At 33.9% G+C, this 27,097-nt stretch overlaps 3 protein-coding genes across 5 annotated transcripts; 1 reads left to right on the top strand and 2 right to left on the bottom strand.

Annotated features, from left to right (window-relative positions):
- The first annotated feature begins 3,592 nt into the window (after window positions 1-3,592).
- Window positions 3,593-8,520, top strand: HDH (histidinol dehydrogenase). Of its 2 annotated transcripts, none has more exons than XM_021441343.2 (14): window positions 3,593-3,749; window positions 3,879-4,006; window positions 4,105-4,157; window positions 4,267-4,339; window positions 4,445-4,546; window positions 4,625-4,726; window positions 4,815-4,886; window positions 4,966-5,028; window positions 5,138-5,179; window positions 5,950-6,009; window positions 6,131-6,241; window positions 7,441-7,611; window positions 7,797-7,887; window positions 7,989-8,520. In XM_021441343.2, the coding sequence occupies exons 1-14, from the start codon at window positions 3,659-3,661 to the stop codon at window positions 8,270-8,272; spliced, it is 1,443 nt and encodes a 480-aa protein (XP_021297018.1). In that variant the 5' UTR covers window positions 3,593-3,658; the 3' UTR covers window positions 8,273-8,520. The 2 variants fall into 2 exon arrangements, with proteins under 2 accessions (XP_021297018.1, XP_021297019.1); XM_021441344.2 differs by having other exon boundaries at window positions 3,615-3,749; window positions 3,885-4,006.
- An 862-nt stretch (window positions 8,521-9,382) lies between these two features.
- Window positions 9,383-18,921, bottom strand: LOC110426299 (Pseudouridine synthase family protein). 2 transcript variants are annotated; one of them, XM_021441502.2, is made up of 15 exons: window positions 18,673-18,920; window positions 18,509-18,568; window positions 17,754-17,871; window positions 16,374-16,446; window positions 15,567-15,612; window positions 15,242-15,352; window positions 13,840-13,927; window positions 12,753-12,849; window positions 12,477-12,537; window positions 12,241-12,371; window positions 11,723-11,840; window positions 10,966-11,089; window positions 10,656-10,763; window positions 10,482-10,556; window positions 9,383-9,640 (listed from the first exon to the last, which is right to left on the bottom strand). In XM_021441502.2, the coding sequence occupies exons 1-15, from the start codon at window positions 18,754-18,756 to the stop codon at window positions 9,597-9,599; spliced, it is 1,338 nt and encodes a 445-aa protein (XP_021297177.1). In that variant the 5' UTR covers window positions 18,757-18,920; the 3' UTR covers window positions 9,383-9,596. The 2 variants fall into 2 exon arrangements, with proteins under 2 accessions (XP_021297177.1, XP_021297178.1); XM_021441503.1 differs by lacking the exons at window positions 9,383-9,640; window positions 10,482-10,556 and having other exon boundaries at window positions 10,656-10,777; window positions 18,673-18,921.
- A 4,673-nt stretch (window positions 18,922-23,594) lies between these two features.
- Window positions 23,595-25,076, bottom strand: LOC110426119 (expansin-A8-like). The gene is given in 7 exon segments (XM_021441224.2): window positions 23,595-23,940; window positions 23,942-24,009; window positions 24,012-24,050; window positions 24,053-24,204; window positions 24,298-24,430; window positions 24,433-24,609; window positions 24,828-25,076. Coding segments are annotated over 7 exon segments (753 nt in total). The 5' UTR covers window positions 24,973-25,076; the 3' UTR covers window positions 23,595-23,901.
- Window positions 25,077-27,097: the final 2,021 nt, after the last annotated feature.

Here is a 27,097-nt window from a genome sequence, read left to right as displayed (position 1 = left end):
ATAACTAAGCTTAAACGTACTATTTACAGTATTATAGACTCACATCTTAATAAAATTCTATTTCTAATTACCTAATACAATTAGAATAATTAACAAGAGATTTAAATAAAATACAACATGACTAGCCTAATTAAATAATAATCCTTAAAAGTATTAAATCCTAGTAAAAAAAATAAGAAAAGAATCCTAATCTAACTAGAATAAAAAAAATAAACTCTTAAATCAACTAAAATTAGAAAAACTAAATTAAATGCAATACAATTCTAGATGCTCTTGCGTCATTCTCCTCGGGTTAGAAAAAACTCAACTCTAACGAGCAGGCTTTGACATACTTCATGTTTGAATCCACAAACTATCATAGTCCATACCAACCATTTTAGTAACTCATCTAGTGTTTTGAAAGTTGTCTCTCATTCATCTCAAAGTTGCATTCTAATTTGATGATATCTTTTCTTCAAATCAATCTTCAAAAACACCTTAAAACCAATGAACATGTCATCCAATCGAGAGATAGGAAAATCATACTTTAACTGTAGTCTTGTTAATGGCATGGTTGTTTACAAAGCTTCCCAATAAGTTTTTCAAACTTTTGTTGACCAATTTTGTTTGACCATGCTGAGATAAAAGTGAAGATACTTCATTCTCTTAAGAGATTAACAAGAGACATAAATAGTTTGACTCACGATAAGCTTTGTTTAAGCTAAACATAGTGATAAGTGCTTTATCTTCTTCTTATCTCTTTAATCGGTCTTTTAAGTTTAATAGAGTTAACTCAGATTTTCAAATTGGTTACAATGTAATGGAATAGTACTATCTTGGCTAATTAATGCTCTCTCAAAGGAATTGTAGAAACTCCTTTCATAATCACAATGCTACCTTGGCCAAGGACTTCTATAAATTAATATTAATCAAGAATAGTTAGATATGTTTCTTGAATTACTTGAGGTAATGGTTTCTATCTTGACTACTTATTTATCTTCATATGTTTCATGCTACAACCAATCATATCCTGTTTTAACGTCCTTGGTAGAATTCGTAGGGATATGATCAAATATATATAGCACTCTATATATAAGACAACTCGGTGTCTTAAGTTTAAAAAGTATTTACACAATTGACAAGTGAGAAATATTTGCATAAACACTAAAGTGAGATACTAAATGCATTTCTCATGTAGGGTCTTGTGGCAGTGAACTTTTTCAAGTAACAATAACCTGCATTCTAGTTCCAACTATCTTTATGCTTCAACCTATGAGATTGGTTGTTTACTTTCCAAGTAAGAAACATAAAATGTACTAGTTTTTAAGCATTAGTGATATTCAATCTCAATGATATATCGATCAGGAACATTAGAGATTATACTTTGATACACACACTACCAGAAATTTTAGCAACTGTGATGAGAAAATTTTCTGTTACTATTTTCTATCACAAATAATGAGTTATAGTGACAGAATTGTAATGGCTTTGTAACAAAATTAATGATAATTTGTTTCTAAGAATTTGTGACAGATTCGTGACAGAATTGTGATGGCACTTTAAAGTTGTCACTAAATCCGTTACAATTAATTTGGGTGTAAAATTTTTTCTTGATGCCAAAATTAATGACAAAATCTTGTGACGAAATTTGTTACAATATTAGGATTCCTTGTTTGGTGACAAAATTAGTGACGAAAGTGTGATAGAAATTTAATTCGGGCAGTCCAAGTAAATAACATTGACTAATTTAAGCATAGTTACAGATTATTGTGGATACTTTCATTTGGATAAAATAAAATTATTATATTTTAATTTTTTTGTGTATAGTATATATTTGAGTTTTTATAAGCATTTAAACTTGGTAATATATCTATAAAAGTGTACTAATTAATATGAAATGACATGTAATTATATTTTTTAAATGATATAAATTATATTTTAATATTAAGATATGATATTTATATACTTTGTATCTAATTTCTTCATGACACTACAATTTCCTTAAGAAGAGGGAAACTTAAGTTACTTTACAATCTTCTCCAATTACTTTCGAGGTCAAATAAGTGATTGTTATTAGAACAGACTGCAATATTTATATACTTTACTAAAGAAACAAAAGGAATGAATGAAAGCAAAAAAAGAGAAACCCAAGACTAATATCAAGTCCATCAATTTGCTCTGTTTTTGTCTTTAGATAAAATAATGGTCAAAATACTTGAAAAGTCCTTAAATTAGGGTATTTTTTTTAAATTTAGTCTCTCAATTCAAAATCATAATATTTTAGTCTCTTGATTTTGAGAATTACTTTAATTTGACCCCTTTAACAATTTTTGTCTAAATTGATCATTGTGATGCTGACATTAATGTTGACATGATGCTAACGTGGCACATGAAGTGCGTTTCGATTGCTAACATGGCATTGCCACGTCAACATAAAAAAGTTGTGACAATGCCACATTACACACTAAGTTTGAGTTACTGATGTGGCACTACCATGTTACCTTATGGGTTCAAGCTACCACGTGGCTCATTAAAAAGATAACATATGGTCCTCTTATTCTTCAAAAGATTATGTGCTCTTACTAAAGTTTGAATCCAAACCTCTAATAAATATGTCAAGGTCTTTATAACCATACCTAAGCCCTTACTCATAAGAATATCTTGCTTGTATTTCTTTTTTTCTTTTTTTTTTTTTAAAACTACGTCATTCTGGAGCTTTGTTTGTTAAAGAAAAAGGCTTCAAAGGGTTTTTATAGCTAAGGTTTTTTGAGAGTATAAAAAGACTTCAAAATGATGTATTTTTGGGAAAAGAAATAATAAAAAAATAAGAAAAAAAAAGAGAGAAGAAAAAGAATAAAGAAACACAAGCAAGATATAATTATGCATAAAGGTTTACGTATAATGGTAAAAGCCTTGACATACTTATTAAAAGTTTTGGTTCAAACCTTAGCAATAGCACATAATGTTTTGAAAAATAACAGTGCCACATGGTATGCTTGAACTTAAAGGTGACATGGCAATGCCATATAAGCAACTTGGACCCTAAGTGCGATGTGACATTACTATGTCAACATATCAAGATGATGTGGCATTGCCATATCAGCACTCAAACTCAAAGTCTGACATGGCATTACAACGTTAGTAATTAAAACCCACTTCATAGCATAGTAATAGTCAATTTAGATTGAAAATATTAAAAAGACTGAGTTGAAGCAATTTCTAAAATCAAAAAATTAAAATATTACGATTTTGAGTAAAGAGGCTAAATTAATAAAAATACCTTAATGTAGGAACTTTTTAAGTATTTTGATAATAAAATAATATGTAAAACACCCTCATCTCCTAAAGTTTTAATCGAAAATACATCATTAGTTTTCAAAATAACACTCCATCTCAAAAAAAAAATTTTATTAAACACGTAAGTTTAACTGTTAGTCAATTATTAATATTTTTATCAATTGGATAACATGGCAAGAACAAAAAAATAATTTTACCTTGAATTAATTTTTAAAATTACTATTATATAATTTTTTTATAATTTTTGTTAACAATATTTACATGATGAAATGTCAATTTAAAAAATTAATTGATTGGTTTGAGATTTCAATTAAAATTTAAAAGAGTAGGATTATTTTATTTTAAAACAATTGTTGACATCAAATTTGAGTTGAAGGAGGTTATGGATTCTCAGCTTCCACGACTTTGTATCAAACCATTCCACTCTCCTCGTTTTCCTTCATTTGCTTCCCCTAATTTCATCTCTGTCTCAGGTACTTGCTGTTCCTCTTTGCATTTCTCAAATGCCTGTTTTGGTTCTTGATGTGATAGGGTTTTGAAAACAAATTGATTCTTGTACGCACCAGATTTAGGGAATTAATCTTACAAAACATGTATGCTAGTTATAGGATCCGCTAGTAAGGGAATAAGGTGCGCAATGAAGACTTATAAGTTATCGGAGCTACGTCCTGCTGAGGTGGAGAGCTTGAAGGCTCGTCCTCGCATAGATTTTTCTTCCATATTCGGCATGGTGGGTCTATCTCTGTGTCATCTTTTACACTGTTATGATGCATTTTCTTTATTCAACCCTTGCTAGGTTTTAATGTTCATGTATGGTATGCTTCTCAGGTCCAGCCAATAATTGATGATGTTCGCAGCAGAGGCGATGCTGCAGTTAAAGCGTCGGTCCTGCTTTCATTCTTTGCGTACTTTTTTTTTTTTTTGCTTTTTCTGAGCATTTCAGGAATGTGGTTAGGGATGTGGTTGCTTATAAATGCTAGTCATTTGCAGTTATACTGAAAAGTTTGATAAAGTTAATCTACATAAAATTGTTGAAAATGTCTCGGAGCTTCCTTATCCTGAGGTACTCTTTCTGAAAATGTATGTTACTTGAAATCTCATTAAACTTCTAGTGGGTTTATGGTGCTTAGTTTGCGTCCCTTTCTCTTGCTATGCTGCCATGTCTCAGCTTGACCCAACTATTAAAGGGGCTTTTGATGTGGCATACGAAAATATATATGCATTTCATCTTGCCCAAAAGTCATCAGAGAAAAGTGTCGAGACCATGAAAGTAAGTTAATATAAGTGCTTTATTATTGCATCTTATGTTATACAATAAACAAAGTTAATATCGTAGTACTCTGCACAGGGTGTTAAATGCAAAAGGGTGGCTCGGAGTATTGGTTCTGTTGGTCTTTATGTACCAGGGGGAACTGCTGTTTTGCCCTCAACTGCTCTAATGCTTTCTATTGTAAGTTGAATTATATCTCTAGTTCTTTGTCTGTCTGACTATTGATCTAGTTTGATTTATTTGACATTTGGTTTATTCCTTACTCCAGCCTGCCAAGATTGCTGGATGTAAAACTGTTGTTCTAGCAACTCCCCCAGGCCAAGATGGCAGCATGTGTAAGGTATTTTTTGTTCTTTTTTATATCCAAATAACATATAAAGAGACTACTTACTGAGAGGTGATCAGTGTTTCCCCATTAGGAGGTACTGTATTGTGCCAAGAAGGCCGGTGTGACTCACATTCTTAAAGCTGGTGGAGCTCAGGTCTGAAACCATGAAAGATATGTTTACACATTTTGCATTTTAAACTAGTTACTATTTTTATCAGGTCTTGACTTTCTTTCTTTTTTTTTTTTCTTAACTGAACTTTTAGGCCATATCTGCCATGGCCTGGGGCACAGAATCTTGCCCGAAGGTAATGATTTCTCATCAACTTTTTCTCGGTTATTGAGTTTAATTCTGATAAGTATGTATGGCATTTTGTTGAAGACTTAAGTAGTGATTTTTCTCATGTTTCCTATCAGTAATTTATTAATCAGGGACAGAATATCTTTTGAGCTTATTGATAGATCAAATTCCTTTATTTTCTCTTTCTACAGTATCTCTAACTTGAGTTTTGTTCATTGTATTTCTTTGTGACTAGTCAATGTTTTTAATGTATTGATGTTGTCAAGTGGCTGGGGAATTGCACAAGTAGCCTTCAGTTAATTATGCTGAGTGATAGTTTAATTAATCCTAAAATGCAAATCTTCATCAAGAGTCATCATGCACAGTTAATATTTCCTTTCACAACTCTGTGTGTGTGTGTGTGTGTGAATAATAGCATGCTCATCTTAATAACATAGGTAGTTGTGACAATATTGATTTCAGATGAAAGATGCTGAAATGTTATAACTTTAGACTAGTATAATGATGATCAGGAAGCTATGTAACAACTTGAATATACAGTCCATTTATGTACCATTTGAGCATGTATACCTGACTAAGAGGCATCCTTTATACCTTGTCTAAGTAATTCCACAATAGTTGATGAGGTGTTGAAGACTTCAAATATGATTAGTTGTTGAAGGCATGATAAGTCGGACAAGATAGTATATTTTTTTAGGAGAATGATAAGATTTGATTTATCATGATAGGATATTTTTCAGCTTCTTATCGGTGTTAAAGATTTTGCCTTTATTGCAGGTTGAGAAAATTTTGGGACCTGGAAATCAGTATGTAACAGCTGCCAAAATGATACTCCAAGTAATTTCAGTTTACTTGCTCTTAGAACTTCTGCATAAGTTTGATCCAATTAAAGAAAGTTGTAGAAATGCATGTCCCTCTACTTTATTTGATTCTCCCTTCTATACCTATATCCTTACAGAATAGTGAGGCTATGATTTCAATTGACATGCCAGCTGGGCCTTCAGAAGTTTTGGTTATTGCCGACAAACATGCCAATCCTATACATATAGCTGCAGATTTGCTATCCCAGGTTTGCACTTGCTTTTTCTTTAGTTCTAATTAGCTACTTTTTTACTAGTCTCATGTAAGGTGTTTGCCGTCGTTTGTCTTTACTCTATTGGTGGGTGGTCTAATTACCAATCTCAAGTTTTTTGCTGCATCATGATGTACTACATCCAGACTGCAAAGCCTTTGTAATTTACATGATTCCCTAAGCAAAGTGAGGTTTCTCTATAGATTAATAAGATTTTCTTTTAGTGTTTATCATGAACTTGTTAGCTGTATGCTGACTTACTTCCTGGAAAGTGAGATGCTAGAACAACACAAGTGCTAAGTCGATTTGTGAATATGATCTTTATAGCGTGGTTATTGCTATGAATATTTAACTTTTGGCCTGTATATCTCTATCTATAGTGAAAGAAATTTTTTTCCTCTCTCCATATTAAGGAAATAAGAGTTAATTATATGAACTGTAACAAGGCCTATTGAAACCAAAAGATTATATTAATTTGACAATGCCAGAGTTTATTTAGCCTTTAGTCAAGAAATTGGATCCTGCTAGCTAGTTATAATCTACTATTTCCTAGTCAAGTATCAGTCAAGATTTTTCTTTCCTCAAGGGGAGCTACCATGCAAGATCATCTGTAGTCTATGCTGCTAGGACTTGGGAGAGTGTTGAATAGAATGTTTTTGACATTGGAAAATGAAGAATCAGAGCAACATAGTCTAAGGCTTTCCAAAATGCTTGTAGATTTTTTTCCATGCTGTAATTTTCAGTGACCTTCCAACTCTGCTTGTCTCTTTTTTATAATCCCTTTTTTCCTACTTTTCGTTCAATTTTCTCGAGTTTTAGTTTGCGTTCTGAAACCAAAAGCTTGTGAAATGAGTATTCAAACCCTCATCTTGTGACACCTGTGTGAGACGCTTCTTTTGTTCCATTGTTAGAATAAAATATATGCATTGGAGAATAAAGCATATTCTTGATATTAACTTACTGCTTTCATGTCTCCAAGGGATGTGTCACTGGTTAAACTTGGAATTTTCAGTTCGCAATGATCAATTTTGAACCTTGGGAAGGGAGGGTAGGGATTTGGGGAATGGAACGGGGTTGTCTTCCTTTCCACAGCCCAAGGTCTAGTTTGACTCTGTCTGTAACAAAACATAAATAAAAATTAAAATCCTGCTTTTATTGGACCTGATGTACAGAGTGATATAATTTGCTATTTTCAGGCTGAGCATGGCCCTGATAGCCAGGTTGTTCTTGTAATAGTTGGTGATGGTGTGGGTCTTAAAGCTATTGAGGAGGAAATTAATAAACAGTGCCAAAGCCTTCCAAGGGGAGATTTTGCTTCAAAAGCATTGAGCCATAGTTTCACTGTTTTTGCTCGTGATATTGTTGAGGTTAGTTTCCCTTTTCCTGTCTTGGTGTTTGTAGCTCAAACAAATCCATCTGTGGTCCAACTTGCTTGCAATAACTTTAGATGGTGAATATTTATCAAGGGTTTGATAACAGGCCTTTACTGCCAGAAGTTCTACTATTTTGGGTATTCTGTTTTATGGAATTTCTTATGATCATTGTCGTTTAGGCAATTTCCTTCTCAAATTTATATGCACCAGAGCACCTGATCATGAATGTGAAGGATGCAGAAAAATGGGAGGGTTTTGTTGAGAATGCCGGTATTTTTCTAGGCTGTGACTTTGGTTCTTTCTCGTGCCAAATAAGATTTGGTGAGCCTGATGGCTGGTGTTCATAAATTGCTTTCCCTGTGTTCCTGCAGGTTCTGTCTTCCTAGGGCAGTGGACGCCAGAGAGTGTGGGTGACTATGCAAGTGGGACAAACCATGTTCTTCCAACCTATGGCTATGCAAGGATGTATGGTGGGGTGTCTCTTGACTCTTTCCTCAAGTACATGACTGTACAATCTCTGACAGAGGAAGGCCTAAGTAACCTTGGCCCACATGTGGCCACCATGGCTGAAGTTGAGGGGCTGGATGCTCACAAACGAGCTGTGACTCTCAGACTTGAAGATATCAAGGCCAGGCATGCCTCTAGCGTGAGATGATGTATGTCAAGCAGAGGAGGTGCTGTTTGAACAAATATTTGCTCTTGTTCCAGATTCTAATTGTTGTACTGTAATATATACACATCTCTGTAGCATTGCTATGCTGGTGGTTTAGAGACCTGGGTTTAGTCTGATTTGCTAGTTGATTGGTTGATGATATACCAAAGAAACCAATAAACACCATTTTTGTATCAGCTTTGAACTGGATTATGGAGCAAAACAATAAAGGTGTTTAGGCCCTTTTGATACTTGAGGGAGAATATTGCTGGTGAAGTTTCACATATTGCATTATATTGAAAGTCAATATGTTCCACCTGGCCATTGCTTCAGGATTGGAATATTGTTATCTTACAACATGATAAATGAAAAGGAGCAGGGAGAAGAGTGAGAGGCAGATCAAAGAGCATTTTATGTAAGGAAGGTGCATATTCCATGCACTCCAAAATTATGTCCCTAGCCCTTCTGAAAGATTAATGGCCCAGCTGGCAACAAATTGAGGTCCCACTTCTCTGTTGCACTAGATTAATGACCCAATTGTTGACTACAAATAAGTTGAAAGGTATAATACCTTGACTTCTTAAGTTCTCTATAATGACACTAGATCCACTAATATGTAAATGACATTAACGAGAAATGTGAAATGTCTAAATTACTTATGTACATAATCGTGTTAGTGAATCTTAATCACTAATTGAGCTGCTCCCTTTCTCTCCTCTCTTCACCGATCAACCTTATGCTCCGATTAAAGGTTCATCCTACAACAAAAAAGGCTTAAACCTAAACCCCTTTTTGGAACCCTTTAAACCTTGACTCAAATTGAGAGAGAAGGATTAGGGTTCATCGGTCATCAACTAATGGTCAGTATTGCGGTGTTTTGATGCTATCACTGAATCTATTACATGACACTATTCTTTTAATTGATTGCATTGAAAAAAAGGTTATCAACCAGAGAGAGAGAGGTAGAACCAAAGGAAGGCTTGTTTGATTCAATTTAAATGATCTAATCAGGCCAATTTCACCCAAATGACATGATGGAAAGGTCTCGTATCGGAGTAACTTGGCCATCAACCATTTGTGCTTAGTCCAATGTACCCAACAAGGCAAAAGAAGTCGTAAAAGCAATATACTAGTGAATGCCATATGAAAGACACTTTTCCCTTGGCTTATAAGGATCAAAATTCACCATTTTTAAAACTACATGCTCCCTGACATAACTCAAAATTCCAAACAACTCAAAACAATAAATTACGGTACAACATAACAGGATAACTGAGTTAACAGTAAACATTGTAGGGCTTCAACTCCACCAAAATGTTTTCCAGGTTCATCTTCTTGAATTCAGTTTGGCACATCTTTCCTCATATGATGCTGGGAGTAACAAAGAAGGCATAAGAGGAAAAACAAAGGGTAATAAGTTAGGTTTACGCCATGTCAGTTGGCGAAAGTTGAAGAAAAACAAACAGAATGCCTGCTGCCTTCTACAGAGAAAACAAGAAAACCCAGAGTCTTACAGATAGTATGGTAGAAAACCTACAGATCAAGACTACCGTAAATCTCTTGAAAACGTGTGGGAGTTATCAGTTGCTCATAGAAAGCTTATGCCAAAAGGTTAAATGCTTTTCACAATTAGACTAAAAGGAAAATAGCTTTCTAGGTTAATATTCTGGAATTTGCCACAACACCTCGAACATTAAAAATGAAAAAACCCCAGACAATTAAGCTATCAAGATTTTATATGCTAAATTTCAAAACTGACCATTAAGCATCTATCTGCAAATGTCAGCAAAGGCTAAGGGAAAAATTAAAAGTACAAGAGGGCTGCCCTGCAGCTTCAAACAACGGACATGCTAATTACAGTTATAGGGACACGCACTCAGAAGCATGCATTTCTTCTTAAACAGGCATTTCCTTAATGACTAACAAGTCTGCTACAGGACTGATTGGCAAGAAAGTAACCATGATGGTCAGTTTTCTGATGAAACCATGTTCATCGTGGAAAGCACACAAATATGAGGTCTGATCTGAACTGTCTTATCTACAAGCAAACCTTTGAACATTCCTACACAACCTTATCTCTTTTGTGGCGATAAATGCATGACACCTATTCAAACATCCACATGAATATGAAAAACGGCAAGGTAACTAATCTTCTGGCAATGATATGTATTTAGAGCCTGTTAGTGAATACTCAAAATGTAGCGGTACTTACGCTCGGTTGGCCGTGACAAGAGAGGAACATGGGAAGCCACCTTCTTGATTGTTCCCTCATTCAATAAGCTCTTGCCTGAAAAAGTCAAAGCTCTTTCAGCAAAACAGATCAACACAGATAAACAAAAAAGTAAGACTTTGATAGAAATATATGGTAGAAACTTGGTTTCTGCACCATTTGCTAAAGGCAAGCAGCTTAGAAGAGCCTCATGAAAAATTGCAGATTGAAGCTGGTATGCTCGACATTCATTTTCCAAATGTATACGTAGTGCTTGCCCAGAATCTACACATAAAACACTGGATAATTCAAATATTTCAAGTGTAAATGGTTGTTGACTTGGCAAATGTGAGTGATATATGGATGCAAATTGCAAGCTTTTTTTTTTTTTCTTTTTTTCTGATCAGAGCAAATTGTAGCATAAAAAACTGTATCCTATATGCCTTATAAGTCAAAGACATGAGGTGAAGTTTTGTGTATCACGTACCTGATGAACAAATAAAATTGACATCTTCAAAATGACAGGATTGAAGGACCAATGGTATCTCTGGAGCCATGGCATATTGAGGTTTTCTTGGTGTCTTCTCAGTGTCCAGTAATGCATCTATCACCTACAAAAAATTGACCAATTGATCACTTGATGTGTGAGCACAGAATAAAGATGTGTGCATAACACCCTAGAAAGAGGTAAAAATATTTAAGCATCTTACAATCAAGTTACCATGTTGAAGGTCTGCTGCAGCTCAATTAAGAAAAAAAAAAAAGTTACCATGTTGAAGATCATTTTAAAGCTGTATCCCATGCTTACAAGAAGATCCTAGGAAATTCTTTCCATATCTATCACTTATGCCAAGAATTCTAACTCGAGGTGGTTGTGCCCATTTCTATTCTTGATGTAGGAGTAGCTATAAAGAGTTAGAGAAAAGTAAACACTAAGCACGAAAATCTGGGATTAAAGGGTGTACCAGAATGCTCCTCTACATCAAGTAAATTCATCACCATGGATGAATTACTGGTTTATGCCAAAAATCAAAGACCAGGCCTGCCTTTGAAATTGAGGTAAAAAGATGCCACAATTAACTTTTGAATTGACCATCATGTATCATGCCAGTCAATATCAGGAAAAGGAACAGTTTGAATGAACAATATTTAGTTCTGGTGTCTGTTGAATTTCATCTCTAACCTAGCAAGAAAAGTTAACAAAAACTGAAAACAAAGAGGTAATGACAACAACTGTCACGCACATCAATTGATTCAACACCTTGGCCGATCATAAATAGTACAGCAACCATGCACCGCACCTGATGCCATAGGAAGGCACTACCTTTAACTTTGATCGCACAAAGCTGATTGCCTTCAAACCTGCAAGTAACAATAGAAGGTTATCCACTTTTCTACAAATTCTAACTAGGCAGATCATATAAGTAACTTTTTGTTGATACATTAACATTATCCAACCAAAATTGTCAACAATAGAAGATTAACTGTGCAGCATGCACTACATACAAGTTGTGGAATTCGTGTCAGCCGTAAATTAGAAATAATACAAGCATAAGTTCACGGGCTAATTTTGATGACATTTAAGAAAAATAAATAATAACCAGGACTATGCGTACCAAAGAACTACCATATCTTGACATGAAAATATAAATTTATTTATTAATTTTATAGCATCATGAGAACGCATCATCCAAAACAAAAATCTGGTGTGTATATATAAACTTACTTGCATCAACCAGAACAGAGAGATAATAGAAATTACCTCATATTAGAAGAAGAAATTTCAAACAATGTAACACGCCGCCTGTAGTTGTGTACATTTGCTGCGTCCATCTTACAAAAATTTCTGAAGTCATGTTCTCCTATAAATTTCTTTCCTGCATTCTCCATATCCTGGAAATAAATAAAAAAAATTACATTATTATATTTCTGATGAGAACCCATAAAGTAGTTCGACAAATGGTCAGAACTCAGAATACATGTAAAAAGATTGCTTACTGGGAGATTCAAATTTCCTCCCCAAAAGAAGTATGTATATTCTCTAGCCAAACAACTAAACCTGCACTTACAGACAATATGCAATCATCTTAATCCATAAGATAACTAATATAATAAGTTCGAAAAGTAAATTTGCATGATAACACTTAGGCAATGATTCTGGCTATTGTGAATCCATTAAGGATGAATTAGGCTAAAATATCCTTTGTAAAATAAAACCATACAGCCACCCTCAAAATCTGAAAATGAAATAAACTTTTTAAAATGTAGAAAGACCTTGCACTGAAATCAATTGAAACAGGACTCCATCCTAAAATTCGAATATCGTTTGGAAGGACTCGGTTCAGTACTCTCACATAATCAATTTCTCCTTCTGATAAAGATTCAGAAAAAATAAATAAACAAATAGAGGCATGAGTTAAGATCAAAGATACATATATTTCACTTTTTAACTTCACCGTCAATGTATTCACATAATTTTTTAAAGAAGCTGAAGCTAACACACTGCTAAAACCATTTAAAAAATGCATTGCATTTTACTTTATATTAAATTAATTTTTCTCACAGAAACTAAGCTCACATGCCTCCCAACTTTGAAGTTTGAAACAAGTTCCAGTAAGATGGGGCAAAGATCTTATGCGGTATCCAGATTAGGCAATAATTCACCAATACGGAATATTGATGTGATGGTCATGGCAAACAGAAAGCAATGAATTATTTAAACTTTAATTATTTCTAATCTTGATCTGAAATTTTATTTTCCTGAAACTTTTGAGTTTTGTACTAGTTTGCCTTATTATGCATGTGCATTGTGCCCTACTTTGCCCTTTCATACATGAATAAGTCACTGGAATTGTTCAGGCATTTAACTTGACAGCACAAGAGAGAACATTAAAGGCATGCAAGGTACGTGAACAATTATGGTATCAGAGTTTTATTACTCCACAACTTAGCCCTTTAATTGACCTAAAACAATTTACATACAAGTATTTTATTCCACCTCAGCACAACTTTGTCCCACATATTTCGTTCTAGTTTCTCCAATGGTATAATCAGTTCACTAAATGAACAACTAAGTGAGACTAATTAAGACATTTCGTAACAACTTGTAGTAAACTCAAAGCTCCTTAAACAGTTTGCTTTATCCTCAAACCAAAAGTGACCATCCTAAAATTCTATTTGTTGCTAGCCTTTATTAGTTAAAATTTAAGTGCTTTCATGTTCAATTGCAACAGGACCTAGAAAATGATAGAATGCAGGGATTTGGAACAAGAAAAAGCCATGAATCAGCAACATCAGATGATATCTAAAGATGAAGCTTTTGCACTAAGTTAGAGTCATTAGGACAGAATAACTGGCTGACCAGTTTGAGTCCCTGAAATTAATTCTCCTGAAGTGTTGTTGTTTGCATCAGCTTCTTTGAGGTTTGACCTTAAATATAATGCAATCACCTGCACCAAACATTTTCCATATTCTTAACATTCAACTATATGGGTAAACCATGGTTCAAAATTACAGTTAGACAACACAGGTATAAAGCAGCAAAAACCATATGCAAGTGTAAACATTAAACAAGGAAATAATGAGCAAATTATTCTAATTTTTCTCCAAGTTGTGGAAGAATAGGGCAGATATATAATTCCAAGAAGGCTAGGCACATCATGTTAAAATTGATAATGAGATTTCACACAAAGATGAAAATGCTTCGAGGATCACAATGCTCGACTATTTGCTAGAAAGAATAAAAAGAAGCGAATGTTACATATCAGAGGTGCTACTAACTTGTTTGGTCTATTATTTTGCCCCAGAGAATAGATTGCTTGTTCTTCTTATACTATTATTATTTTTTCATCATCATATGTCCTATCATTAGAGAGAAGTGCACCATGTAATAGAAAAGCACTAGTTATCTTTAACAAAAATCAGTGTCAATTCACTTTGGCAAAGAACCAATGCTACAATATGGTGATTTAGCAAAATAATATAGGGCGATTACACAATACCTGCAGGCTACAGGTATCCAGAAGCAAAACAAAAAAAATGCATAGAATCAAAATTACAATAACATATTGTTGAAAAACCAGGTTTAATCAAGGGAAGCTGGAAAAGTTATCAATATTAAACAACGAAACTATAAATAGGTAAATTTCTCTTCTGGAAGGTCAGCACATACTTCTATCAAGGTAGGCCTTGCACATTGGCTTTTTTCATCTTATCAAAAAGGCTAACAACTACTTGGCAAAGGTTTCGTTGTGACATTTACACATGCTCAAGAAAAAGCACCAAAATTGCCAGTAAGTCTAAAAGCGATTATTCAAGCAAACCTCATTGTCAAAACATGTAAGATCATAATATCTCATAAAACAACAAACTAAATATTTCTAAAAATTTAAATGTATCTCTGAAGTTCTATGAGTTAGAAATTTGGTCTTCTTGTAGAAATGACTTTCATATTTTTAGAAAGCTTCAAAAAAACATATAAAAAGAAAAGTCTATTTCAGTTCTATGTAATTTGATATAAACTAAACTCAAATGAAACAGTATATTACATCAAGCGTCCACTTAATCCCAACACCAAAGACATCTTGTTAATTTATAGGTTTTACAGAAACAAAAATTCACATATTGAAAAAGAGGGACATGTCTTGCCAAATATCAAAACTACCGGTGACAGCCACCCACATACTTGCAGATTTCTCCAATTTGCAAAAGGTCAAAACTATCAAGGGATATTTTAAAAGAGATTCTTCTAGAGATCAACTTACTTGGCCGACAGCGGAGACTCCCTTATCTGTTCTGCCACATCTTGAGTAGAGAGATTCCTTCTTGTCACCAACTGAAAGCCTCGTTTTCTCAAGAGCTTTGAAAATTTCAGACTGCATGGGCACTAGAATTATAAAAATATTCAAGAATGAAACTAACTGTATCATCCAACAAAAATAATTGTATAAGTTCATATCTGATACTAGTTCAAGCATCTACTAATTTAATTCCTGTTTTTCTCAAAAGGAAATTGTTTTAAGATTCAAACAGGTCTTGCACTTGTCATTCCCCAGCAGTTAATTTCTAAGAGATATTTAAGCACCATACCTCAACAGTAGGATCCATTTGTGCTTCTGAAGCAAAACCATAAAACCTGTCATATAGCACATGAAATCGTAAGGCTTTCCTTGTGTTCTACTGTCATTACAATTTATAAATTTTAATTTCTTTTTAAAAAACCAAATATTATAAATTTTACAATCAAATAATAAATGGGAAATGAAGTAAATAAACGCATAGCGTTAGCAAGGGACCAGACTTTTAAGGAAAAGAAAAGAGAGACCCTACTAAAGCGATGAATAAGTGTCACTTAGCTACCAAGACCATGCATCAGTAGGGCTTAATCCTGTGATCGTCTTAAATTAACTTGTGGTTGGTATTAAATAAGCATCTTACAATATAAACTAAGTAATAAAACCCAATGCCATGTTGATACTAGAAGACACTCAGTCCAAGATTCCACGTCTTAATCTTTTCAAAATGCCAGCGAGTGATAGACACAGGTGGCAGTATTTACTAAAGGAAATACACATAAAGGGGATCCACCCTAGTCTACATGTTGTTACTTTTCCAGAAGGAACTATACCCTAGCCAGAGGGAGGGAAAAGCAGAAAATCATTGATGTAGTCAACCCTATCTGGCTGGAATGAAGGTTGAACCAAGTTACATGAAATTGAACTGAGACACTATTAAAACTAGGTCTTCCACCATGAATATTCAGTTGCTATTCTCTGTTCTCCTTTCCTTCCCCTTTGACTTATTAACGCATTAGAGCAATTTGTAACTGTAGAGGAATTTATGCTACTGATGCCAAGAAACATAGATATCACGAGGGATTATGGTTACATTGCATACCTCTTACCAAAATACATAACTTTTAGAGCAACATATCTCTTGGAATGGTGAGTCATGATTTCCAAATTATAACCTGTTTAGAAAGATAGATGATGAAATTTGATACATAAGAATATGTCTGATGACAATGTCATACTTCTTGAGAGAATACACAAGACTAAGCAAATTACAATTGCTTGATCAACAAAATTGTTTTACTAAGATCATGTCATAATACACTTCAGATTTATAATGACCAATATTACTGACTTTTACTCTCTCTTTCCCATGAGTTCATAATGCAACTGAGTTGAAAGTAAGTGACCAGTGCTCTCTGACAGATTAGATATGCAGCATTTTCATGAAATACAATATGCTAATGCAACATATCTCCAATCTCATATCTCAGCAACCAAATGATGATCATTGGTGAGCACAAGTATATGAACTATGGCACATTTTTGTAATAATCACACATAGATATGTGAATATAAGATCTCAGATATGCAAATTTTGATTTGTTTCATACTGTGCATATTCCAAACTTCCAACTGCTGTTTAATTTCAGAAGCAGTATATGAAACTTGAAACAGGTAGAATACAACTACCATAGAACCAAAAGAATGCAATGAAGAAGGAGAAAGAAACAAGATTAGTTCTGTTTAGGTTAGCTATTTAAAAAAAAAAACCAAGAAGATTAGTTCAAAGAGCTAAATTGCATTAAAATTAGTATCAGAAATCATGAAAATTGACCAGATACTGCAGGTGCAAAGAGGAGATTGTGCCTTGTCATCCATCTGCAGGCTACTTGGTTCAAAGGGATTATTTATTTTGTGTGATCTTTGGTTTATTTATTTAGTAAAGCCCTCTTCATTTTCTTTAATATTTTTCATTAACAGTGCATCAACTGATTGACAGAAATTTAGATATAGACTCCATCCTTTTCTGCTATATCATACTTCATATATCAGCACACTGAACTTGACAACTGCTGCAGTGCCACATATAGAGTGTATTCATGAAGCAATTAGAGAAAGGGTTGAAGTTGCCAACTAACTTCATTAATAACCTAGTTATCAGGTTTTGCTTTTATCAAGAATCTAACGTTGAATCTTACATTCACCAGGAATAAAGGTATGTATGATAGAGGATGACTATTGGACCACAAAGAAAGTTTATTATTAAAAGCCCACTATTTTTCTTTTTGAGATTTTATACAAATTTAGCAATATTTCTGTTACAAGAATGTAGCAAAATTTAAAATAAAAGTAGAAACTTTAAACACAAAGATAGGGTGTTTACTCATATCACAATGAGCAAGCGATAGAGAATTTTCCCCCAGTGTCAACAAACTCAAATGATATTTAAGATCAGCAAATAGATAGAGACTAGGAAAGAAACCTGGAATTCTTTCTGATGCTTTCTTTTTTCTGGTCTCATCATCTCCATTGTTTGTTCTCGGACTTGCCACACTCGAATTGAAACATTTTACATCCGAACCGTTATGCATCTTCTCTGTCTGCATCATACCAATATTTTAGCCTCATTGGTACCCAACTATGAGTATTATCACAAAAAAAAAAAAAAAGCCTCTTCCCCCTCTTTTGATCAACTGGAAAATATGAAATGCACCGAACAAGGGCAATGGAAAAAAAAAAAAAACCAAATAAAACCCACTACTCATCCCACAGTCCCCAATGCCTAGGAAGTTTTTACAAGCACAATAAAGACTACTTAATTGTAAATTAAGGCTCCATCTTAGTTCTTACCTTTACTTTTATTACTTGTTTTTTTATTCCCAAAAGCCAAAAAAAAAAAATGTCTTTAGTTAAAAAAAGCAAATAATATTTTTTAAAAATTTAACTTTCCTGGACAACAAAATTCATGATTTCACCTTTTAATGTAACAAGTATGTTGTGAATTACCATTTCAATATACCCAAGTTTCTCATGTTAATAACAAAAAGCAAAAAAAAAAAGACAAGTAGCAAAAGAAACTACCAAACAGAGCCTAAAAAAAAAAAATAACAAATGTTGCAAATATGCCATTTCTTTTGCTAATTCTTCAACACAAACAATGGCTCCAAAAAAAAAAGCACAAAATTAAAATTAATAATAAAACAAAAAGATAGAAAGAAATTCAATTCGCTTACAAACCTTGTGGCAACAACATTTGGAGAGTTGAGATACTAGCTTTGCATTCTCAGCCTCTAATTCCTGATTCATAAATTACAAAAAAATAAAAAAGAGAATAGTGAATAAAATTAAAAAAAATTAATGAAAAGAAAACGAAATTAAGAAATAGGCAAAGCAAGAAGTACCTTGACTCTATTCTGGAGAGACTGTAGCTGCGATTGCAACCTCGCAACTACATCTCCAGCCATCTCTCTTTCTTCCTTTGACATGTTCGATTCTTCTGTCTTTCTAAACGCAATACTCAAATCACCGGCGAAACGTTATCGGAAAATTTGACCGCTGTTTGACTCTCTCTATAGACTGGGGATTTTGTTCCAAGTGAGTTCCAACAGCTTTTAAAACTACGTCGTTTTATCCTCTGATTGTTAAGAAAATTATTGTTTAATATAAAATTGCTGAGGAGATAATTCTGTAAGGTTTAATTTATAAATATTTTATTAAAAATTAATTTTATTAGGCAAGAGAAAGTGATACATGTGATTATATTCTTTTAATTAAATTTTTTAGAATTATTGTTCATAATTCTATTGCCAAACATGGTCCTAATTTTGTAATTTACCTATTTTATATTTGTTATTGTGATATTAAGTGGTTTTTAGATAATTTTGTCAACATAAATATAAAAATAAATATTTGAAACGTGTCATTTTTTCTTTAAAAAAAAAGCCCAAACCCATAAATCCCAAAATATTTTTTGTTGCAAATATGATGTTAACATTTATCTTTTTATTTGAAATATAAAATAGGTTTATCATCTTTTTACCTTGTAAATAAATATATGTTGAAACAATTATTATTAAAAGTTTAAATAAATCTATAAATTACAAGTTTACATTCTTAATCCAAAAAGCATATTTAATAAGTGATAAAAAATTTATTTTTTTAATATGTAAGACTCACCTCATTTCTTATTAACGTGAAATCTATAATAATTTAGTATAACATGACATAAAATGAGATTGTCCTTATCTTTGAATATGAACAGAAAAAAACCCATAAAAATTAAGCAAATTGACCCAAACGAACATTATTTACATGAATCAGGAGATAAAGAAATTGACTATGCCAACCATTCTGTGCTACAAGTGTTTTTTTTGTTTCTTTGTAATATTGTAATGTTAATTACCATCTTTGTTACTTAAATTATCCCAAGTAGTTCATTTCTAGCAAACTCAACTAGTGACTAGATTTTCTTACTTTAATCTCCAAGGAAACAATAAGATTAACACGTATCTTAGAAGATACTGTCAAACTCAAAAAGATGTTGAGCAATGTGTTGGATGATTTTTTGTTTATATAATTGTTAATATAATGAAGTTAAATTCTACTTGGTTAAAAGAAGAAATCCATTGTTAATTATTAGTAATGAAAGTCAAGGTTAAGCAACCATTCTTATATACTAGATCTCTGCAAAATTCCAGCACATGGGGCTCCATATTGCTTGGTCAATTCCTGTTGATGACTTTTTGTTTGGATCAATGCCTTTGTCATCATAGACAAGTTCTTGTAAGAGAATGAAAGACCCATCCACTCTTTCCTTGTTGGTGATCTCTCAAGTTATTAACAATACCATCCATGGTGGATGCCAACAAGGGCACTGTAAGTTTTTTTCCATGGTTTCATCAAGTGTTTTTGAATGATCTTCCAGGGAATTGATTTCAATGGCAATTGTTAGCTATGTTCCTCCTTTCCTTTTCTATGGAAAGGCTAAAGAAAGAGGAAAGGAGACTGGTTGGAACCTTGGTGGGATTTCCAGGCTCTATGGCACACCCTTTCCAAGCAAAAACCCTGCGTTTTATACATCCTTCTTATAGCATTCATTGGCTCTCTAAGATCACCACCTTTCCCAAAATGTTTGTCAAATTTGACCAAATGGTTATTATCCTCCTACAAGGATTGAGATTCCAAATAGGAATTTCCATTTTCCTTGGACTCTGCTCAGCACCCATTTTTGTTTTATCTCTGAGCTTGTCTAATGTGTAGTCTCGATCTTAGACTATATTATGGCTTCTTCACCTTTCGGTGTTGTTGATGTAGCTGATGCCAAATTTCAGGTATTCCGATTTACTACCAGACTTCTATTGCTTGGATGGATGACCATTTGGCCTATTCTTTCATTGTAGTCCAATAATTTTCACGTGTAACTTTTTTTTTTCTCTTTGGTATAAATTAGTCGTATTTATTTATATATGGATCTAACGTGTCTATTTGTGTTATAATTTATTTTTTTAATAAATAATGAATTATGTATTAAGTAGTGAATTATTATTGATAACGACAATAAAAATGTCAATTATTATCTCAAATACGAATGGTATATTATACATTAAGTAGGGTGAATTGACTTGAGTTAACGATTCAATGTTACATATTTTCATGTAATGATTAATTAAATTTGTTTGCAAAGTTTTAAATTATTATATAATTTACATAGTATATAAAAAAATATTTTTAAAAATATGTAAGTGGTATTCAAGAATTGATGTGTGTGAAAATTCATAAATAAAATTTAATTGATTATCACATATCTATTTAATTATACGTAATTATTATAAAAAAAATTTATACATGTTTAAGAGAAAATTGTAAAAAGTAACCCTCCATCTCAATTCAAAAATATCTTTTATTATAATTTTAATTATTCTGAACTAATTTTTGACATGAATTGACAATAATATCTTTTAAATAATTTCAAATAAATTAAAATGATTTCGGTTTCTTTATTCTGACATCTAAACAAAAATTTCAAAATTAAATCTCAATTTCTCTCCTACCAAATACTGTGTATTTTTCCATCTATCTCTTTCTTGTCATCTCAGAAAGCAAAGATGACATTAATGTATATGTTTTTTATTAGTTTATTTATAGAACTCCTAAGTTGAGGGATTAAAATTTATTAGACATATCTGTAAAGTAGATGACATTGGTAATTTAAATCTGACTATGATCAGACAAATCAATTAGTTATTTGGTATTGCATTATCGGTTTTTAGGCATTGTGTCACTAGTTTTTAGATATTGCGAGACTAATTTTTAGGTACTGCTTGACTTTCTCATTACGTAAAAACTAGTCACGTAATACCTTACTATCTGCTCATGCAATGCCTTATTAATCAGTCACGTAATGTCATATTAACCAGTTACGTAATATCTAAAAATTAATTACATAATATCTAAAAATTAATAACGTGATCCCTAAAAACTAGTCATGCGATACCCAAGAACCGGTTACCTAAAAACTACCAAAACTACTGAATTCTATTTAATAAAATCAATAACTTCAAACAATACATCATATTCCATTTAACAACATAATCAATGAATATGCTTACTTGGTGAATAATGCTCAAAATACTCAAAAGTTTTTTTTTTTTCATGGATCAAAAACCACTTCAAAATGCTCAAAATGTTTAAAGGTTTTTTCTTTGTGATAAGGGATACTTTATAAATAAATGGTATAGTGAGGTAAGCTTAAAAGATATGAGTCAATTTAAGACACAAACTGAAATATATGGGTTGATTTCATTAAGAGGAATTTTATTCAAAATTAATTTTTTTAATTAAAAATAATTAAAATTATAAAGAGAGTTATTTTAAAAAATACGTTATAAACAAAGGGTATTTTTTCAAAGAAAAAACCATGTTTAATTTGATAATTCAATGTTGACTTATGATTCAATGAATAGGTGGCAAAACATATAAATCCATTTGTGAAATTTTCAACTCTGTTATAATATTCCTTTTTAGTTAAATTAGATGTCTGTTTTAAAAATTTAATATTGTATTAGAACATTATCTTTTCCGGTGTCGTTTCTTCTATAATAGATTTAGTATCTTTACACGCAAAGTACAAATATTTTAAATAAATAAATATAATAAACATCCCTTCACTTATTAAAAACCCGTCGTATTGAATGTCCGCTTGGAATACAAACCGCTGCTGGAGGTATTCTTACATGCTTTGAGAAACCATGCCATGGCTGCTGTTCTTGGCTTGATATATTGTCTTCCTCTAAGCCAAATTCTCATTCAATTACAGAACTGTTGTGTTGCAAGCATGTGAATTCCTGTCGATTTCTAAAGTTATTGCTGTTAGACAAACAACAGGGAGAGGAGAGTTGACCTATTGGAATCTTGATCAACTAGAGCTTGCCATGGTCGGTGACGGTAGTTAGGTTTTCACCTGCAACGGTGTTGAATGTAACTCCAGACATTGTACTGTCATCAACCTAACTTCTACTTGGACCAGTGAAAGGGATAGGAGAGCACAATTACCGCACGACATTGCTCAAGGAATCAATAACAGGAAAATGACAGTCTACGGGACTGGAGATGACATATGTAATGTTGGGGGTTAGAGGTTTGGCATGTTAGTTATAGGTCAAAGGTTAAGCAAACAAGCTGTAGTTCTTTCCAAGAACCAAGCACATGGGATTCCACATTTGTGTTAGACAGGGAATTGCTCTTTTGCTTGTTTTCTGGGTCATAAGTCTACATTACATACTCATCCAGAATCACAAATTGAAAGTAAACAAACACATAAATGGAAAGACAAGCAAGTGTAAATTCGGTATTGAAAAGTGTGTCAAAGCAATAAAGTTACTGCAAATTTGTATTTGGAGATCTTAGGTTCCACAAAGTGTAAATTCTGAAGAGACTTTGGAAGATATTGTTTTTGTTTTAATATGACTTTCGATGTTTTACCTGTTTACGAGATTCATGTCTTGAGTATGTAATAGATGCTTGGGTTTGGGGCGTGACAATACATGCAGGAGGTTTGGTTTTTAGTGAGAATGGCAGGTGCAAAATTGTTAATGTCTCAATTTATGCAGGTTTGCTTAGGCATTTTTTTCTTGGTTCTGTCTGTCTTTGAAGTTTAAAGCCTTTGGCCTCTTGCAGTAGGTAGCTTGGCTACTGCTACAGTTCTTTCTTCAGGACTAATTATAACATGTTGCTGGAGGAATAAAAGTATTCCAATTTGCAATGAGAAATGCTGGAAATGGGACCGGCAAATTGGGATCTAGAATCAAAGAGAGTCAAGTTGGAATTAAGTAAAGAGATCTTGAATTGATATTCATTAATGGCTATGAATTAAACAGAAGCCAGACTATGGAATATCCCCTGTTTACTTTTAAAGAGAGAAAACTGTAAAGCTCACAACCCTTTTGATGAATGAAAATACATAAAAGAAGGCCTAGCGGGTGCCAATGAACCACCTCAGCAATAGACAGCCACATGGGACTGAGCCTCTCCTACTCTATACTCTCCCTCTTGTTCCTTCCCCTGTCTCAAACAGTGGCACAATAGATACACGCACTTCCATTTTCCAGGACATTCTTTTGCCCTGGAAACTCTTAAAACTGACCGCCCTCAAATGTTTGTCCGAACTGCCAACTTCCTCTGCACCACGTTGTTGCTGGTCACGGTCCGGCCATCGCTTGTGGTGACCTGGAAGGAGAGGCTTGGCCGTTGAGGTAGGAGTTGCTCTGCCAGTTTTGGCCCCGTTCCTTGACATTGGTTGCCATCCTGTTTTGGAGCCCTTGATTGACACTGCGTGGACATCTCCAGCACCGCCAACATTTGTGATCAAGACCAAGTTGAAGTAAGAGTGACCGTTAATGGTGAACCTGATTCCTCCTTTCTTCGTACAGGGGACTCTGTTCAGACCAACATAGGAAATATGTTATTGAGATGAGCTCGGAAACTAGTTTAACTAAGTTTTGATCATAAAAGGGTGTTGGAATCATTACCTTCTGAATGAAATGGGGACAATTCCAGCGCGGTATTGAGCAATCTGCAGGAAGGCAGGCTCTGCCAAGTCAAAGTGCTGGAGGGGAGGGTTGCACCAGCCACCATTGTCATTGGACAACGCAAAGTTAGGGGGCAGAAGTTTGTTGCAGTGACGATGATGGATCCGGGCAGGCACCATTTGGGGTCATTGTCACATCTCATTTCATAGCAAGAACCGCAGCTTAATCCAGTGTTGAACAAGGCGGTGCTAAGTGCTGCAGTGTTAGTCCCATAGCCTTGGCTGTATAGGTTGCCATATCCACAAGCACCTCCTGAAATAGAAGCAGTGGAAGTAAGTAACCTTAAAAAGTTATAGACCATTTAAAGTTAACAAGTGCAATTCGTGTTGAAGTACACAAAAGGACTTGGAGCAGCAAGTTATTATGGCATTGCTTCAACTTTTTCATTACCCCACACTTTGTAAAGTTTTGGTTTCCCCTTTTTTGCTTTTATTCCTTTTTACTAGAATGACAAAGTCAACTAAACTTACCCATTGTGCCAGATGCGTCACCACCACCATAGAATGTAGCATGACCACCTTCCCATCCTCCCCCGTAGTCACCATAGGCCCCTCGCAGGCAGAAATTGAAGAGAAAGAGCAGAAGAGAAGCTGCAGACAATCCTGCTTTTGCCATTGTCAATATTAGCTGGAGTAATTGAGAGGTGAGAGAGAGAGAGAGGGTAATTAAAAGGCTTGGTGTGTTTAGTGCTTGATGCTTGTGAACATAGGGATGGGAGAAGGGGTTTATATAGGAAATAAATGGAAAATGTCTGGGGGCGGTGCGATGTGGACGTGAAGAGAAGGAAGAGACAAGCAAGCAATCCTCACGATGAGAGAAAGGCAAGACCACGAGAACGGATTTCATATTTTCAGGTCATTTACAAGGATCAAAGCCTGCACATGCAAATGTTCCGGTTGGACTACCAACCGCTATGCCTCATGGCCCCCACCTGCACATGCATTTATCAAAGTTTTCTTATCTTATTCTCCTAGTCCTGTTAACTGCTCTCGCTTTTGTTTTCTTCCAACCAAAAGCTTCCTTACGTGTAGTTTTGTGGAATTTTCTCCTTAAATTGCCTGAAATCGCGCCAATCCCTGGCGAAATCTTCCATTTCCTTTGATTGGGGACTTTGGGTTTTCTTTATTTTTTTTCCTGTGTTCTTTGAGGTCTAATTTGGTAGGCTGTAGAGGAATATCCTAAAAAACTAGTCAAGGGAGCCTTTGTAATCATTTTGTGCTTTTCATCTTAAACCTTTTCACACATTACAAAAATGCTGCTTGTGGTAAAATCAATAGGGACACCTCCCATTTATCTTCCACAGCATGCAATTCACATCTCCTAAACAGTAAGCCAGTAACAAAGGCATGCCTGGACACATGTGGGATGTATGTGATGTATAATTCTTAATGTTCTTCAAAGACCTGGAACATCTGCAAGATTAAAATCCCATCAGGTTTCTTTCTTGTTTTTTCCATTTGTTACAGGGCCAATGGAGGGGGGGAGCTGCTTTCCTTCATATGTAAGCATGCCATTTCTGTTAAAGCAATCTGCTGTACAACCAAGAAAGCAGCAGACGGACCTGAACGCACTCAGCATCCGAAATTAAAGCCTCATATTAATTTCCAGTGCAATGTGAGACTTGTTTATTGATTAGGTCAACTTGTTTAAGCTTAACTAGCATTTCTTTGCTCAAAACAACTATATCTGGTACATGGCCAAGAATCATATAAATTTTTTTTTTCCCATACCAAAACCATTTTTATGTAAGCATCAACCATATACTTATGGATGGTGACTTCAAGAATCATTTGTCGGTAATTATATTATAATATGAACTTGACTTGCTAAATGTGAATGACTAGCGGTATGCAGTATCAGCTGCATGCGCAGCCATATCTATCTATCTATATATCAGAAGTCAGAAAGAGAAAAAACATGAATTTTGTTTTCCATCATCATTAATCGATCATTGAAATCATTAGGCATGCGTGTGTAGGGATTAATTTAAGCATTGAGTTTTGTAGTTTTTTACAATGATTAATCTCAATCTTATGTGTTAAACAGGAAGAAAAGCTTGAAAGTTATCTGATAGAAAGATTTGGTTAGGGTCCTACCATGTTAGGAGCACATGGAAGCCCCGCGCTTCCCGGTCCCCTTTGTATCCATGCATCATTTTCATATGAACTATGGGTGGTTTTCAACATTGTAATCTGATACTGATATAAGATTAACCAAAAGCATCCAAGCAATAAAAATAATTACCTAATATCAGATGTGGACTAACGGAGAATAAGGAAAAAATGCTTTGATTTTGCTTCCTTTTGCTTTTGTTAATTTCACATTAGTAGGGAAGATTGAGAATCCTGCTTTTTCTGTTGCAATTTCTTTTCAACATATCTTAAAACTTGTCTGTTTCAAAGTGGGAAATATGGAATATTGGAAAAGGTGACATGAGGTTCTTGTATCTCTACCAAGATATTCTCATTGAACAGTGAAAAAAAACTCTCAAGTCCTCCTGAGACAAAGCCTCTGCATCTCTATTTGTTGATCAAGCATGTTGAGTAAATTACAGAAGTCCAATGTGATTTTAAAGTATGGAAGAGTCAAAGTCTTGTGACAATGCCACAATTAAAAAACAGCACCCAGGATCCAAGTTGGGAAGCTCATGTTAAAGAAATGGAAAATACACATGATTAATGTCACCGCCCCTATAGCTCAGTGGTAGAGCGTCAGTCTTGTAAACTGAAGGTCTGTAGTT

Source organism: Theobroma umbraticum, unplaced genomic scaffold (assembly GCF_002168275.2).
Source record: "Theobroma umbraticum cultivar Fairchild unplaced genomic scaffold, ASM216827v3 scaffold_55.0, whole genome shotgun sequence".
NCBI classification, from domain to species: domain Eukaryota; kingdom Viridiplantae; phylum Streptophyta; class Magnoliopsida; order Malvales; family Malvaceae; genus Theobroma; species Theobroma umbraticum.
This window is presented reverse-complemented; position numbering and strand designations above follow the sequence as displayed.